At 37.6% G+C, this 17,752-nt stretch overlaps 1 protein-coding gene across 1 annotated transcript in view; it reads right to left on the reverse strand.

The window, feature by feature from the left end:
• LOC127867991 (uncharacterized) overlaps nucleotides 1–17,752 on the reverse strand; it is a 151,994-nt gene that overhangs the window by 50,330 nt on the left and 83,912 nt on the right. Inside the window, exons 48-62 of the mRNA XM_052409574.1 lie at nucleotides 17,182–17,346; nucleotides 14,302–14,530; nucleotides 12,944–13,134; nucleotides 10,764–10,866; nucleotides 9,995–10,233; nucleotides 8,997–9,189; nucleotides 8,153–8,327; nucleotides 7,349–7,487; nucleotides 5,604–5,733; nucleotides 4,597–4,737; nucleotides 3,769–3,914; nucleotides 3,080–3,191; nucleotides 2,495–2,671; nucleotides 1,064–1,227; nucleotides 86–289 (exon numbers count right to left, since the gene is read on the reverse strand). Of these exons, the coding sequence (XP_052265534.1) occupies nucleotides 86–289; nucleotides 1,064–1,227; nucleotides 2,495–2,671; nucleotides 3,080–3,191; nucleotides 3,769–3,914; nucleotides 4,597–4,737; nucleotides 5,604–5,733; nucleotides 7,349–7,487; nucleotides 8,153–8,327; nucleotides 8,997–9,189; nucleotides 9,995–10,233; nucleotides 10,764–10,866; nucleotides 12,944–13,134; nucleotides 14,302–14,530; nucleotides 17,182–17,346 (2,508 nt within the window). The remainder of the gene's footprint in view (nucleotides 1–85; nucleotides 290–1,063; nucleotides 1,228–2,494; nucleotides 2,672–3,079; nucleotides 3,192–3,768; nucleotides 3,915–4,596; nucleotides 4,738–5,603; nucleotides 5,734–7,348; nucleotides 7,488–8,152; nucleotides 8,328–8,996; nucleotides 9,190–9,994; nucleotides 10,234–10,763; nucleotides 10,867–12,943; nucleotides 13,135–14,301; nucleotides 14,531–17,181; nucleotides 17,347–17,752) is intronic.

Raw genomic sequence — 17,752 nt, forward strand, 5'->3', positions numbered from 1 at the left:
AAATGATTGATTGATATTGCAACTTTAAGGGTAAATACAATTTTTTTAAAGACTGGAGTGTCAATACCACAAACATAAAACATACCGAATCACCCTTCCTGTTGTATATCCTGAGTCTCTTCTTTCCCCCGGGCGCTAGATCCTTGGTAAACACAGTGCCTGCCGCCCCATTCTCACCACCCGAGGCCTGTCCACCGCTAGACGTGTACTCCCCCTCGTAGTTGGAGTAGCCATACAGGACACTGACACGCCCACCAGCACCACCGTTCACTCCTCCTCCTCCCTTCACCTGAACATGTAGAAAAGCACACATTATTTTTTATAGTACCGTAAAATTGCAGTCAAACATCTACCCTCTCAGAGGTATGAAGTGCAGTTACATTGATCAACTGCCTCAAAAGTCAAGTTGTACAGTATCCATATTTTAACATAAAACATATTCATATTACACATATTTTGTATATTATACATATTTAATGACATACATATAATTTAATTATAAATATTATTATATTATATCTTATTTATATGTTATTTTTGATGTTTCCACAAATGTCAATCATGTAAAAATTTGCCAAGAATTGTATCCACTTATTGCACATAAACATAAGTAAACAACGTTTGTTATTTGTTTTTGTTTTAAATAATATAATATTAATGCTCTCTGGGGTTGGAGTTTTACAAGTGAGCATGTGAGTTTTGTTTGTGGTTTTGTAGCAAAGCCCGAGAATGTCTCACTAAAATTTGGCAATTTCAATCATGTGAAAAGTACAAAAGAATTTTATTCAGATACCATTCTCAGTATACTGCATTTGTTAACTTTTGGTTCCAAAAATTTCAAGAATGTTATTACAAAAACCTTGATTTCTCTATTAAAGAAATTGAGCAAACATGCATGATTGCATGGTAATGATCTTTGGGATCTATGAATATATGTACAATTTATATTCAGAGGTATGTCCAAATATTGTTTTCCAAAAAAATGTTAATTGAAGTCTGTATAAAGGAACAAATATTACACATATTACAAGAAAAGCAACCACTAACCCCCCGCCTATAATACCTGCACTGCTCCGGTTCCGTCGAACTCCTCTGCCGTGACGGAAATGCTTCCTCCAGAGCCGCCGCCAGCCCTAGCCCCTCCTGCCTGCCCATTGGCTGACAGTACACCGTCCACCTTGATCACCTTGGTGACGTTCAGGAGCAGGATACCTCCACCACAGCCACCTTAAACACAGAACAAAGCAATGATAATATGAGCCTAAACATGCTACTGAACATAAATAGAAAGCATTTCATATACAATTCAGTTCTCTTTAAAACAAAAACGACATTTTCTTCATTAGGTTTTTGTCGTATTGAAACCAAATAAAGACTACGGTACCCAGGCTTTTCAGGGACTTGACTGCCGGCTTATATGGAAGTTTTAGTATAAAAGATGTCTGTTCTAAATGAAAATCCAGTCTAGGTGGAATGTGTTGTTCCTGATTAGCCTGTGAATAATGCAGAGGATAATCTGGGACAACACTTAATGCATATGGGAGGATAATCTGGGACAACACTTAATGCATATGGGAGGATAATCTGGGACAACACTTAATACATATGGGAGGATAATCTGGGACAACACTTAATGCATATGGGAGGATAATCTGGGACAACACTTAATGCATATGCATTTTTTACCTGTTCTCCCAGAGAGTGGCTAATTTGATTTTTTTTCCATAGTCTTCCTTTGATTCATATGCCACATAAACCTAAGGCAGTAAAAGTGTTTTTTTAAGGAAACTGAACGGCATATGAAATTGCTTTCGTGTACTGTTTAGTTGCAGGATACCCCCATCTTTAAGACAGAGCAGACGTCTGAAAACATGATACATGACAGACATAGCCTTGTTGTAGTTAATGTGCAAAAAGGTTATCATAAGCCCATTGTGTTTAATTTGCTGGTCTTGGGGAAAAATGAAAGGACTAGGAAATTGCTTTCATGTCATGTTAAGAAGCATGATGCTGCCACCACAACCATCTAGATAATGGAACAGACACATGTTATATTTATGTTTTTGAGAAAATTATTATAGCTATTATAGTTTATCATTAACACGTGTCAGAAATTATATTTGTTACCCTATATTTCTCAAACTACATTGAGCAATTTGGAAACCAAGATATGGACTCAATAGTTATTATTTCCAGTCTGGTAATAAAGTCAACCAATACAATCCCCTTTCATCCCTCCCAGGAAATGAACATGTACAAGGTATTTAAAATTCAGCAAAGAATTCAACAGACTGTTGACAATTTCCTGTTTAACTCATAAAATGATAACCAGTTGAAGAACAATGTCTGACAAACTACTGTAAATTAATACAAACTGTTTTAAAACAGATCTGTCTAAGAAAGTCCTACTTTCCTGAATTGATGGATCAATTGTCGATTGAATAAAATTTATCTATCACAATTTTTAAGTGTCAATTGAATAAAGCATGCCTACCACTGTAGGGTGGTCCATCACCGCCAGCACTTCCAAACAATGAGGGGTAGATGAAGTTGCCATAGGCGCTGGGGGTTGACCTTGAGGTTGCCCCTGCCCCTGCCTCACCACCGTGACTGGCCCCTGTCCCCCACGTGTAGTCGCCAGACTGGTAGGAGTAGCCTGGACCGGGCCCCTCTGTAATCAGAACAACAGGGGGTTAAAGGGCAAATTTTGTGTGTGCTCACCATTTAAACATTTTATCATTTTTACATGTCAGGTACAAATGTTGTTTTTTTAATCCTTAACAGCTTAGATTCCTGATTTTAGATTCTTGATTTCTTTAAGTGAAAATGGCTTTAGGAAACCAGCATATAACCAGAACAGCTTGGCGTAACTCGCAGTCTGTTCAGGATTTATGTTGTTTGCTGCTCATCAGTATCTTAGGTTTAGGATGATGCCTCTAAAATAAAGTGAGTTTTTTTTTTAATTTTAGTTCATTTTCTTAGGGACTACAAACGTATCAAAGTGCTTATCTCCTGGATACAGGATAAATAGAATTTAACAATCTATTGTATGTGTGAATAACTTCCAAACAGCTCTTACGCATGTTACAGTATCCCTGTCCGTCAGCTGAGAAGGTTCCCATCACATCTACAAGGAGTGACTCTACCTCCACATACAGGTGCTTGGCTGTGAATGAGCCACCTGGGAATACCTGCAATACCACAAGTAAATCAATTTGAAAAATGAATTTTAAAAGTTCTAATGCACACAGCACAATCTAATCTGGGATGACACTTTATGCACAAGTATTTAAGCCAGTTTTCTCATGAACATGATGTTTTAAACAAATTAAGCCTTGTTTTGGGAAAACTGGGCTTTATCAATTCTTATAAAAAATAACACTCTCTCCCTAAATCTTGTTTTTGGTAAGAAGAGACTTCTTTTGAACTAAAAACTCGATCAAAGCAGGATGTGTAGCCCATGTAGCAGTATAAGGCTCTATTATACTCATATTGCAATTTTGAAGGACCAAATAACTTACCAACATATATTCATGCTGGAAAATTTAAACTACACAATGTTTATGCTCCTGAACTACAAGAATATAATGGACAGCATGTAAACTGGAGTTTTGTTTAAAAGAGACCTTCTAACAAACAATTCTATAAAGGCGGAAAGTTTCTTCCCTGATAAGCCTGTGCAAACTGCACAGGCTTATCTGGGACAACACTTTATGCACTTGCATTAAGACCCATTTTACCAGATCAAGGCTCAGAGGAAATACTCACCTGCATAATCTTTCCTTTCATCTTGTGCTGAAACACGTCGTTGTTCATGATCATGCTGCCCCTGTTACGGATGCTGAATGCAGTGAAGTCAATCTTGTCAATGCGCTGGTATTGCAGGTCCATCATGTAGTTCACCTTAAGTACACCTGAAAACAGATATTCCAACATAATCTGGGACCGTGTTCACCTACCGTTTCTTTGACTTTTTAAAATAAAGCATTTTCTTAAAACTGTAATGTGATAAATCTACTTGAAAGTGATGTCTGACATGTCATTTAACACCTACAATTATATTTTTCTTAATTTAAAACAAGATGTTCATGGTATAAGCTCCCATTTTTAGTCTGCATATATGCTAAATGGCAGGTATAAAATTGTATTTAGTCTAAGACTACTCTATATTTTTAAGTGTAAGAATACGATGGTGAGTTTGAGACCAGATTACATCTGACAGCCTAACAAGTCTCGCATAATTTATAACTTCCCATCTTAATCTTAACTTTTTTTTTAACATTGTCTCAAGTGTAAACATATACCTTATTTTTTCTCTCAATAACAGGACCAGGTATTCAACTAAAACCCTTTTGTCAACATGTCTCTACAACAGTTGCTCAGTCTTTGGAGAAAGTCAGTAAAACAGCTTGAGGTCCAGAAAATAACAGAAAACTTACACATATTGCCAAAAAAGTACAGCTTAAGAAATATTGTGTAGATGATTGGGAAGTTAATTGGATTTTGGGCCTATAAGAGTTATGAGATAACCAGACCCGGCAGCCCGTATTGGTAGTTGGGACTTTACAGAGCATGGATCGCCAAAGAACTTTGTACCATCATCCACTATGGTCATGTTTTCCACTCCGACTACGACTCCCTCAATCATCACTGTCACTCCTGCCACTCTCAGCTCTCCCTGAAGGGTGCACGAACTGCCGTGATACAGCGATACATCCAGCGGTAGCTGACCAGTACCTTTGAAAAAAGTTTTAACAGTCTGAAAATAATACAGACATACATAAAATATTAAGGGATGCTCTCCCATTAAACAGTTAAACAGTATTTCAGGGATATTAATGAGTGTACCAACTTTTCATGGACAAGTGTAGCCGATTTATGTGGCTGACAAGTAGTGCACATATGTCAGTTACTGGCAACTGCCTTACTTGGTAGATTTAATTATTTAATTACATTTGGAATTATTGCCTTTTTGTTCTGCAGCAATTCACAGCAATCAGTGTCCTGGGTTAGCTGGTTTTACCAGCACAAAGTGCACATACTTACACCAGAAACTAACAATCACCCTTAATGAATCAGAGGAGTAGAGAAAGAATGGGTGTTGTTTTTATTACAATCATTATATCATGACCAATCCTCACCAATGAATATGAATCATGATTTGGGAATACAGGGTTAAATGCATCAAGTTTCCTCCCTGATGAGCCTGTGCTGACACTTTCCACTTTAATAGACTGTTATCATCTAAAGGAAGTCCCTCCTTAACCCTTTGCATGCTGGGAAATTTGTAGTCTGCTAAAATGTCGTCTGCTGAATTTCTAAAATAAGCATTTTCTTAGATTTTTTTCAAAGAATACTATCAGAATAGCAAACAGTTTGGATCCTGATGAGACGCCACGTTCTGTGGCGTCTCATCTGGATCCAAACTGTTTGCAAAGGCCTTTAAAATTCGGTTCCAGCGCTGAAAGGGTTAACTTGTGTGAAGTCAATGCATAGAGTATCGTCCCTGATTAGCCTGTGCAGAGTGAACAAGCTAACCTGGTATGATACTTTAAGCTCATGCATTTAGCCCTGTTATCCCAGAGCAAGGCTCACACACTCACCAATGAAGAGGGTCTGGTTGTATCCCACGTGGAGATGGCCAGAGCGGTCCCCGTCAGTGTAACCAATCTGGATGTTGATCTGACGGTTGGGTACCGTGGGAACCAGGGCAACCTGGGCCTTCTCATAGACCTGCAAAACAGAGTGATGCCAAGTCTAAACATTTCAGAAACTAAACTATTTAACAACTTTTTGTGACTATTTGTACACTTAATGATGCTCCATTGGTCATTGTTGGCTAATGTACTACTTTAAAAGTACCTCAGTTACTCTTAAGAATACAACAAAGTACCTGGGATACAGAAAATACATTTGCATACTGAAAAGTATCCTAGAGTATGGCCAGGTGCCTTTGAGCCTATTTGTCATACGTGGTATACATTATACTTTTTTAGTAGTACATGAACCGAGACAAATAATTTATCCTTAGTGACTTGCTTAGCATATTTAAACTGTGAATGACAATGGTGTAAAATGATGAGAGTCTTGCTGTCGCCGATGGCTTGTTTTCAATTCTCTGGCACCATTTATTGATGATTATACTAATAAGATTAAAATATTCTTGAAAGTCAACTACATCCTAAAAATAAAGCATAAAATGTAACACATGAACTAGTGAAGTCACTTTAAATAAATATATAAATGTTACATTCTAAATAGATACATAATTAACAATCAATGAAACAGAGAAAAGATATTGGTTCCATTAAAAATAAGGTTCATGTTGGTACATGTTGTTGTTTTTGGTCTATGCTGATATGACTGTGAGAGCTTTTCCGATATCTTACAACAACCAAAGCCACTTTCCAATATGCAAGATCTTCACTTGTCAAGTTCAAATCAAGCTTGCTTGGGCAACATTTCCATGCTTAACCCTTTGCATGCTGGGTAATTTGTCTTCTGCTTAAATGACGTCTGCGGGATTTCTAAAATTAGCATTTTCTTCGATTTTTTTTCAAAGAATACTATCAGAATAGCAAACAGTTTGGATCCTGATGAGACGCCACGTTCTGTGGCATCTCATCTGGATCCAAACTGTTTGCAAAGGCCTTCAAAATTCGGTTCCTGCACTGAAAGGGTTAATACAACATCAAAATTTGGACCTGCATAACGAGTGTATCCCCAAAAAAACACTGTCATTCATTTAAGGAATCACATGCTATTTCCACTTTATCATACCACCGCATTGATATCTGCCTGATATAACGTTGCCTGATATATTTTTTTATATCATGGTCAACAGGAAGTTCTTACATGTATATCAGTCATGTGCGGAGGATGGTCATATTACTCGGAATCAACTATAAAGTAATCATTTTAAGTAAAATCGAATCAGATTCAACAAAGCAAACAATTTGATACCAAGATGTAATATATTCTAAACACAAAATGCAACACTAAAAGCGAAAATCGTTTTTAACAAATATTAAGCTCGCCTGCTCATGACGTCATTATTAACACGTCAAACAGCAAAAGTCATATTCTTTCACGCTAAAACTGCAGCTTTTTAGCAATTGTTTCATTATTTCTTTAAAATCAGAGACGTAGAGGTATGATAAACAGAAAAACAGGTTACTGCCTGATCTTTTTGTTATATGTCAGGCTTGGCACGAATAAAATAACGGCTCAGCAAGCCTCGCCATTATATTATTTTAAGCCTTGTCTGATATATTACAAAAAGATAAGGCAGTAGCCTGTTATTCTCTATATAACAGAATACAAGCAATAATCTGACAGCATCTCTCACTTTGAAATATTCCACTGCAACTTCGCTGGTCGAGCTGACTGTGGTGTTAAACACTGTGACAAGGGGTGGATATTCCCCGGGCCATATCCAGGCAACACCACTCGCTGAGGGGTGGTCTGAGTAGGTGTCTGTCAGGTTTCTGTTTGAGAAAAAGAAAATATATGTTACATTACTCAGAGTAAAAATTGCATGAAACACTTGCTTAGAACTTATACAGTATTTGTTCCAATCTTTTAACACTCAAATATGTATTAAGGCCTAAAATCTAACAACAAAAAAGAATCAGATCCTGTAGAAATTACTGCATTAAACATAGAAAAAAACTGGATCTAACAAGGTTTAAAACCCATAAAACTGTCACTGTTGTGTTAGAAATAACCTACACATCAAAATGCCACATTGTAAGGGTCATTAATAATGACTGGAAATGGGCAAAGAGGGGTTAAGGTTCTTTAGCACTGCCACTATCGCTCAATTTACGTTTCTGACCAAGAAAGTAACCAGGTATGCCATGAAAAAGTTTTATCGTGAACACAAACAAATGGCTTTCAATGTGCAAAACTGAAAGTAAGAGCAATAGTTCTTGTGCACTGCAAACTCTCTCATTTAGAGCTATATACCTTAGAAGTTTTAAATTTGATACCTTTCAAAATTATTGAGATATACACAGTACAAAAAAACTTAGATCTGTCTCAAGGCAGACTTTTCAACAAACCTGTAGGGGTTCATTGGTTCTAAAACCTTGTTATTTAAGTAGAGAGCTCTGTTTTTATTTAAGTGACTAGCCCAGATTTGTCAACATACCTGTATGGGTTCATGGGTTCTAAATCCTCGTTATTCAAGTAGAGAGTTCTGTTTTCAATGAAGTGAGTAGCCCAGTCTTTTGCTGAGAAGTCTGGCAGGCGATGCAGGTACACAGTACCAGGGCCACCGGGCTCAGACCTTGTTCCAGAAGCACCACCATGATTGAACATTTCACCTAGTGTAGAGATATAGTGCACTTTACCAATTAGAAATATGGTGAGGCATGGCAGCTGGGACTATATTCATATACCAATTCTTAGACTAAAGGCTGAGAATAAATAATATTATTTAAACTGTAATGTCCTGATTATTCTTTATTGGTGAATCTAACTTGACATTTCCACTACAAATTATATTATGTTTCATAGAGAGCAGTGTTGTTATGACATATGCATCCTTGAGAGCATGCTTCTATTCAAACTGTATGTGATTTCTTGGGTCTAAGTTTATTCTTTATACTTAAGACTAAGAATGGATTGGTGAATACGGGCCCTGGAGCACAAATGAAAGGGTAATTACAGAAATAAATGATCATAGTATTTGACAGTTTATTGCACAAGGCATCTCCAACAAAAGCACACATTAATGTCCTGTCTACCTAACTATCAATATGTAAAGCCAATTAAATCTTGTTGATAAGTCCATTGACATATCTGTTGTGGCATAGATTCACTTTAGCAAATCAACATCACAATGCACATGCTGTTTTACATGAATACTTAAATAGATTAACAAGTGATATTTTGGATAATATTGCCCATGTATTAAACCATGATTGATAATGGTGGAAGAGTATTTTATGTATCCTGATTAAGTTTACAAAAAAATTAACATTGCAACTTACCCACGAAGAAGTTGTACATGTAGTATAGTGCAATGCGGCCTCCAGACCCACCCCCGCTGTGTGGAGCCCATGACCCTCCGTAGCCAGCACCCCCTGAGGCATTGACAAAGCCGCCTCCGTCGATCGTGTAAGTCTCTATGTGGATGGAGCCACCACTGCCACCACCTGAGGCCACCGACCTCCACTTGCCACCCTGAACAGAAACAGAACAAGTCTTAAAGTCTGTTTCATAGGTTACAAAATACAATGAATTAACATTGTGACAACAGGTGACACATATAAATTATAAAATTACACAATTTCATGAACCATTGGAAAATTAGTATGAGAAAAACTATAAAAAATATATATTAGAGAGGATATGATCTTTGGAGTTTTATCAGCTACTGAGCTGTTACAACTTATCTTAGAAGGATATTGTGTTACAGTTAACAAAGGTGAAGTTTGTATTTAAGAAATTACAGAACACAGCAAGATGTCCAAATTTAGCAATAGTTTGGTGAAACTACTACAAGATTTTGCTGCGACAAGAAAAAAAAATCAAAATTAAGATTAAAAGACAACATCAACAACAACAGGTTTAAAAAAAGTAATCATAATGGTTAATAAAGGTGTGTAAAAAAACAGTAAAAAATGAGAATCCATTTTTTACCTTAAATCAATTACATATCAGACATATTTTGTTATAGTGGAGACAAAAAACACACAAAAACAACAACAACAAAGTTGCGCTCTGAGAAAAAGGGGTTAAATTCATGTGCTTATATTGTCGTCCCAGATTAGTCTGTGCAGTTGGCACAGACTAATTAGGGACAACACTCTCTGCCTTAACTAGATTTTTGTTAAAAAGAGTCTTCCTTCAAAAGAGAAATACAAAAAAGCGGAAATAGTCCTCCTGATTAGTCTGTGCAGACTGCACATGCTAATCTGGGACGACACTTTACGCACCTGCACTCAACTACCTTTTCACAGAGTGAGGCTCACAACAAAAAACAAACCTGAGCCACCAGAAACCCGTCCACAGTCAGTGTATGGTTCACCCTCAGGTACAGCCGCCCACCGCCCACCCCTGCCCTGTGGGGGAAGTAGGCATGCCCGCCATTGCTGCCAAACAGAGTGGGATACAGGAAGTTGTCATGTGCCCCACCTGCATAGGTCTCTGTCTCGCCTCTACCACCATTACCACCGTGTCCACCTCCTGAACTGCCGCCTGTGTTGCCATGGCCTGGGCCAATACCTTGAAAAATTATGAATTAACTGAGTAAACCCTTTCAGGCTCAAAAGCAAAGTGAAAATGGCTGATGCTACCAGTACAAAACCAGAACAGCCTGCGAGTAACTTGCAATCAGTTCAGGTTTAATGCTTTTTGCTGCTCATTAGTATCTTAGGGTTGCAAATCAAGCCTTAAACATTGAATCGATTAAGAAAGGTCTGTAATTTAATTTCATTTTCAAAGGGGCTTATAATGTAACAAACAGGCAAAAATACGTATCTGAGCAGAAAAGGGTTAAATGTCTTTTTCTGTATGATTGTGTTGTGATTACAGGCCAGCCAGTTTTGACTCATGAATCTAGTAGGTCAAGAGTTAAGACCTATTAAAATAGGATTCTTCATTTAGAAGAAGATGTTCATGGTATAAGCACCATTTGGGTCAGTATATATGCAAACTACTAGGCATTTTATCTTGGCTTAGCCTATTCTTTATTCCTTAGTCTAAAGAACAGGTTGGTGAATTCAAGCCCTAGTTGTTTCATCCAATATATCTACCAGAATGTTGCACGTTCAATGGACATCCCTCGGTGACAGACAGATATCCATACGGCTCAATGGTCACGTTGTAGTAATCCAGCATCAGGTCATTGGAGTCAAGCTGTCATGAACAATACACAGATTTAAGCCTCAATCTGGGGAAACAAGGCTAAATGTACATGCGTTAAGTGTTGTCCCAGATTAGCCTTTGCAGTCCAAACAGGCCAAGCAGGGACCACACTTTCCCCTTTTAAGTCTCTTTTAAATTCAAGTCTAGGTGGAAAAGCCGTTGCTGATTAGCCTTAGCACAGGTGAATCTGGGACAACACCTTATGCACATGCATTAAGCTCCCTTTTCACAGAGTATGGCTCATTTAAATGTAGAACTGGGTTTACAAAATTACGCCTTTAAACTTGTTTACTGGCTCATCTACCTATGAACACCTCAGTTTATTGGAGCCTACATAGGGTATTAAAAGGGGCCGTCAACCAGATTTACGTAAAGAAGAAAAGTACCGTGTTCTTTTACAATTATAAGTTTATACATGTATTGATTAAAATATCACAACTGGTATATTACATTACTTGAAAAAGTTGTCAAGTTTTCATATTTTCAGTATATTCGGTAATAAAATTTTACTGGGTATGTGTACCAAGTAACTACCAGTAAACTATAAATAATGCAAGTAGATTGATCATCATCGTCACTTGGTAAACCCAGGAATGCAAATTGTGCATGTGTAGAGAATTGTATATATTTTATATATAAAATGATCAATCTACTTGCGTTATTTATAGTGTGTATATCGTTATGTCACCTATTTCCGCGATGTGCTTTCGATTTCACATGGCAAAATTGTATTACCGAATATACTGAAAATATGAACTTTTTTCAAGTAATGTAATATACCAGTCGCGATATTTAAATCAATATAAACTAATTATTAAACACAGTATTTTAGAACTTTTTCTTTTTTCGTAAATCTGGTTCATGGCCCCTTTAAGGACACCAGACATGTATAGTGGTCTGATTGGGATGCAAACAAGAGGCATTACAATCCCACAGCTAGCATACGACCACTTAATCAATGTATTCACTGTAGGAAATATCTTAACCATTGACGTATGAAAAAATTCACCAACCTAATTATTAGAAGAATACAAAATAGATTTATACTGGTAAAATAATAACTGGTCCAGGTCATTTGTAACTACACAATTCATATTTGAAGAGTTAGCAGAAATAAAAATAATCCAGAATTTTTAAATATTTAATTGTTCAATACAAGTCCCAATCATTTTGTTCATCAAAAGGTGTTCCACTAGATGTATCCACTCAGCTCTTACTATGACTGTTGTTTAAAAAAAAAAAATACAATACGATACAATAATGTCCTAATTACTCAGACATGTATCCAATCTGACCATCAGTGAGGTAACGTGAAAAGTTCAATGACAATGACTTGAGTACCAGCCAGTCTGAACTTCTTAATTTGAGCCAATCTCTGGGAAATGCATTTGCCTTAAGTGTGGTCCCAGAATAGCTTGTGTCATTTGCACAGGCTAATCAGGGAAATACTTTCCGCCTTAACTTGAGTTTTTGCTAGTAGTAGAGACAAGAGTAGGGACTACCAATATCAAAAACAAAATATGTGTTTGCCAGAAACACTATGTCCCCTTTTGCGCCGCTTTGAAGCTATATATTGGACCTTTGACCTTGAAGGATGACCTTGACCTTGACCTTTCACCGCTCAAAATGTGCAGCTGCATGAGATACACATGAATGCCAAATATCAAGTTGCTATCTTCAATATTGAAAAAGTTATTGCAAATGTTAAAGTTTGGGCAAACAAACAAACAAACACACAAACAACAAACAAACCAACAGACACGGCAAAAACAATATGTCCCCAACTATAGTGGTGGATGACATAAAAACAACATAACAAGCAGAAAATGTCGTCCCTGATAAGCCCTGTGCAGACAGCACAGGCTTATTTGGGATGACACTTTGTGCACATGTATTAAGGTCTGTTTTCACAGAGTACAGCTTTTAGAAAATATCTGAGTTAGTAAACTCACTCTGGCTCCAGATCGGACGGCAAGAGTGGTTCCTTGAACAGTTTTATGACAATGGCTAATGAACACCAGCCAGTCTTACGAGTTTAATATTTAAATATCTTAGTAAGTCAACTCACCCTCGCTCCAGATCGGACTGTCAGAGTGGTTCCTTTCAGAGTGGTGAGAGCCTCGTCCTCTGTATATACGTCCACTGAGCCAAAGGTCTTGATATCCAGGTTGTTGATGACATTGGTGGTTGGAGTGTGGTGATCGATAGTCAGGTTGCACAGGGCATTCACTGTGATGTTTTCCATGCTGCGTATGTGACCTGAATTTGAACATGTTTATCTTACAGATTTATTTAAGATTCTTGTAATAGTCAATCAGGGAATTACTGTAATAAATTGTCTATGCTTTTTATGTGACCGTAACAGGAGGTAACTTTGATATATTGTTTTTCTGTTCAAAAAGATACATTTTATTTAAAGGGATCTTTTCACGCTTTGTTAAATTGACAAAATTGAAAAAAGTTGTTTCAGATTCGCAAATTTTCGTTTTAGTTATGATATTTGTGAGGAAACAGTAATACTGAACATTTACCATGGTCTAATATAGCCATTATATGCATCTTTTGACGATTTTAAAACCTAAAAATTATAAAGCGTTGCAACGCGAAACGATTGAATAATTTGGAGAGTTCTGTTTTTGTCGTTAAATTTTGTGAAACTACGAAGATTGCTTATATAAGGTATAAAATACTTCAAATATATGTACTCGGCGGAATAGCTCAGTAGGCTAAAGCGTTTTTACTTCAGGACTCTGGCAGGACTCCAGGGGTCACTGGTTCGAAACCTGGTCCGGGCAATGTTCTTTTCCTTTTTTTAATTTTATTCTTGATTTTTTACTGGAGCTTTTACGATCCAATGTTTACATTTATCGATATAAAGCATTTAATGAATAAGTTAAAAAATGCCAAAATCTGTGAAAAGGCCCCTTTAATGCTTTAATGTAAAAAAACAACTTTCAAACAGTGAACACTAGCAGTGAAAATTACTTATCATTTTCCCTAAGTGACTTTCAAATGATATTGTTTTTTGACGCCATCACACCACTATTCTGGCAAAATCTTCAATTTTAATTCTTTTAAAATATAAATAAACATAGGACAAAACATTCAATAAAATGAAAATAAGTTGGTTTTTGGTGTACATGTATTATCTTTTTTTTTTCATACAAATTGTTCAAAAGCATTGAATAAAAGAATACTAGTTGATAATGGTTATGTTGTCCATTTTATTCATACACAATCTGTATACAAAATCAATATTTTCACTTCTTGAACAGCCACTTATGAAAAGATTATTTTGTTAAGATCATATGTTAATTTAAATATGCTCTTTATGCGTGTACTTGATTCAGCTTCAATTGAAAACCCTTTATGCATAAATGTCAACTAATCAAAGGGGAAGTGTGACAAAACAACATTCCAAGTAACCTTTGAGGTGCAGATCAATGCCTCTGCAGTCGAGCTCAGGCGGCAGATTGACAGAGGAATCACGCTGTGCCAGTAGACCTATGGTCTGCAACACCCTTTCTTGTGTGTCCTCGTACCGCTGTGACCTGCGCACTGTCAGCCTGCCCCTGTCATCTCCCTCTATCTTGTTGGCAGTCAGTGACAGATCAGCGCCATCCAGATTCAGGGAGGCTCCACCCAGAATGTCCAACTGTATATGACATGATCAAACTGTGTTGAGAATTTGACAAAACCTATTTCATTAACAAAATGGTTTACATGTATAAGGATGTAGGAAATGGTGTGAACCTTTTTAAGCTAAGATACACATCTGAAAGCATTCGTTGTCCCTTAGAAAATCAAACTAAATAAAAAGACTTCAATTCCAACCCTTAGATACTGATGAGGAGCAAACACCCTTAAACCTTTACAGACTGTAAGTTACTCGCAGGCTGTTCTGGTTTAATGTGGGTTGCGTATAGCAATTTTCACTTTGCTTCTCACCAGTAAATTTTAAGAAACTGACAAAATCTGAGCTTACAGGATTACTTACCGAACTGTTAGTAACATTTTAGAATCAACTGATTTCATCATGATTTCTCATCTTGAGTGACCCTATCTCACCTTGTGAAACTCAAACTCTGTGCCATCCACATGTCCCATGATAAAGCTGGTGCCCTGTACATATATCACCTTGTGACACTCAAATTGGGTGCCATCCAACTGACCCATGATAAAGCTGGTGCCCTGTATATATATCACCTTGTGAAACTCAAACTGTGTGTCATCCACCTGTCCCATGATATGGCAGGTACCCTGTATATATCTCACCTTGTAAAACTCAAACTCTGTGCCATCCACTTGTTCCATGATATAGCTGGCTCCCTGTACATAGCTCACCTTGTGACACTCAAATTTTGTGTCGTCCACCTGTCCCATGGTATAGCTGGTTCCCGGTACATATCTCACCTTGTGAAATTCAAACTGTGTGCCATCCACCTGTCCCATGATATGGCTTGTACCCTGTATATATCTCACCTTGTAAAACTCAAACTGTGTGCCATCCACCTGTCCCATGATATGGCTGGTACCCTGTATACTGTGAAACCATTTATTTTCGTCAGCACGAAATTTCGTCCTTTTTAACAAAATGACTATTTCGTCAGCACTTAAATTCGTCCATTTCTGGTTTTGAAAAAAAAGCGTCCGATTTGTTTGTAATGTTTGTAATACATATAATACGCGGTTGCGAAAAAATCGTACTGAGGAAAGAGGAGTGACACTTGGTAGTCACTTGCAGGAGGTGGGCCTTGTTTGACATATGCCAATTAACAAGTCTGTTATTTCAGGTGATAGAAACTGCCCCTTATTATTTTATGTCATTGACATGTTCTTTGTTATGAAAAGCGGATAAGTGGGACTGAATAACCGTTAACGAGTGTTTTAAACAACGAGGCCAATTGCCAATTAGTCTTTTTCCATTACAATCACGGACAACCAAACACAAATCAATATGTTCTTTATTAATTTGTAATAAAAGCGCAGAATATATTTCAGTCAGGTGTTGATCACACATCGTCATATTTAATTGCGTTTAATAGTATTGTCTTTAATACGGATTCGCCGCGTGTTGGCTGTATAATCTGCAACACCCCTGAAAGACACAATACACACAATGGGTAATAAAGTTGTTAACAATTAGCGCTAATCAACACTATTATACCTAAATGAAGTTGACGCATTCGATACAGCCTTATTGCATTCGCGTTTAACAGGAAATGTCAGTTGTCTGTACACTGTATAATGTACACCTCTTTGTGTCAAAACCGGATTTAACTTGAGTGTGAATAGTTGACTGTTTCGTGTTCTTTGTATAAATACCATCCGGGTATCTGTACTATAAGTATACCAGTCTACAAACAAGGTGCGCGCTTCCGCATATGGGTATTCGGACGTTCAAAAAATTGACCTACGGTTTAGCGTTCAGGCCGTCGAACGCATTTAGCAATATAACTAGTATATGTTCACTATTTCTTTACTTGCATAAAATTCTAGTGGCTTATAACTTACCTTGCAATCTTTTTTTCTCGCATTTTGCGAGGGTGCGAGTGTTAATTTCGAGCCCTGTGTATACATATGCGTCGATTACGCTGGGTTTAAATGCCTCATGCCTACGGTAATTCAGTCTTATTTGTTTCAAATATGGGACATGATTGTTCGTTAGGATCTTGAATTCGTCCATTGGTCGAAGGACGAAAAAGACGAAAATTAATGTCTGACGAATAATAATGGTTTCACAGTATATCTCACCTTGTGAAACTCAAACTGTGTGCCATACACCTGTCCCATGATATGGCTGGTACCCTGTATATATCTCACCTTGTTAAACTCAATCCGTGTGCCATCCAAATGTCCCATGATATGGCTGGTACCCTGTATATATCTCATTTTGTAAAACTCAATCCGTGTGCCATCCACCTGTCCCATGATATGGCTGGTGCTCTGTATATATCTCACCTTGTGAAACTCAAACTCTGTGCCATCCACTTGTTCCATGATATAGCTGGTTCCCTGTACATAGCTCACCTTGCGACACTCAAATTGTGTGCCATCCACCTGTCCCATGATATAGCTGGTTCCCGGTACATTTCTCACCTTGTGAAACTCAAATTGTGTGCCATCCACCTGTCCCATGATATGGCTGGTATCCTGTATATATCTCAGTTTGTAAAACTCAATCCGTGTGCCATCCACCTGTCCCATGATATGGCTGGTGCCCTGTATATATCTCACCTTGTGAAACTCAAACTCTGAGCCATCCACCTGTCCTATGATATAGCTGGTTCCCTGTACATATCTCACCTTGTGAAACTCAAACTGTGTGCCATCCACCTGTCCCATGATATAGCTGGTCCCCTGTCCGTTGGCATATGGTGTCTGAGTGATGGACTCGGGGTCCTCTCGTACGTAGATCTCAATCTCAGCCATGGCCACATAGCTGCCTGAAGGCTTCAGTCGCAGAACAATCTGGTATGGAATATATTGTATGCTGTCATGATATGCTTAAATGCTACATACTGCTTTAATTCTTAAGACGCAGCACAATCTGGTATGGAATATATCGTATGCAGTTATGATATGCTTCAATGCTACATACTGCTTTTAGGCTTCTGTTGCAGCACAATCTGGTATGGAATATATTGTATGCTGTTATGCCCTTAGCCTGGTTCTGGGAAAACTAGGCTTAATGCAAGTGTGTAGAGTGTTGCACCATATTAGCCAGTGCATTCCGCACATGCTTATCAGGGACAACACTTTCCATTGAAACTGGATTTTAATTTAGAATACACTTCCTTTAAACAAAAATTCCAAAAAAGCCAAAAGTGTTGTCCCTGATTAGCCTGTGCAGATTTCACAGGCTTGTCTGAGATGA

This window comes from Dreissena polymorpha, chromosome 1 (genome assembly GCF_020536995.1).
Source record: "Dreissena polymorpha isolate Duluth1 chromosome 1, UMN_Dpol_1.0, whole genome shotgun sequence".
Classification (NCBI taxonomy): Eukaryota; Metazoa; Mollusca; class Bivalvia; order Myida; family Dreissenidae; genus Dreissena; species Dreissena polymorpha.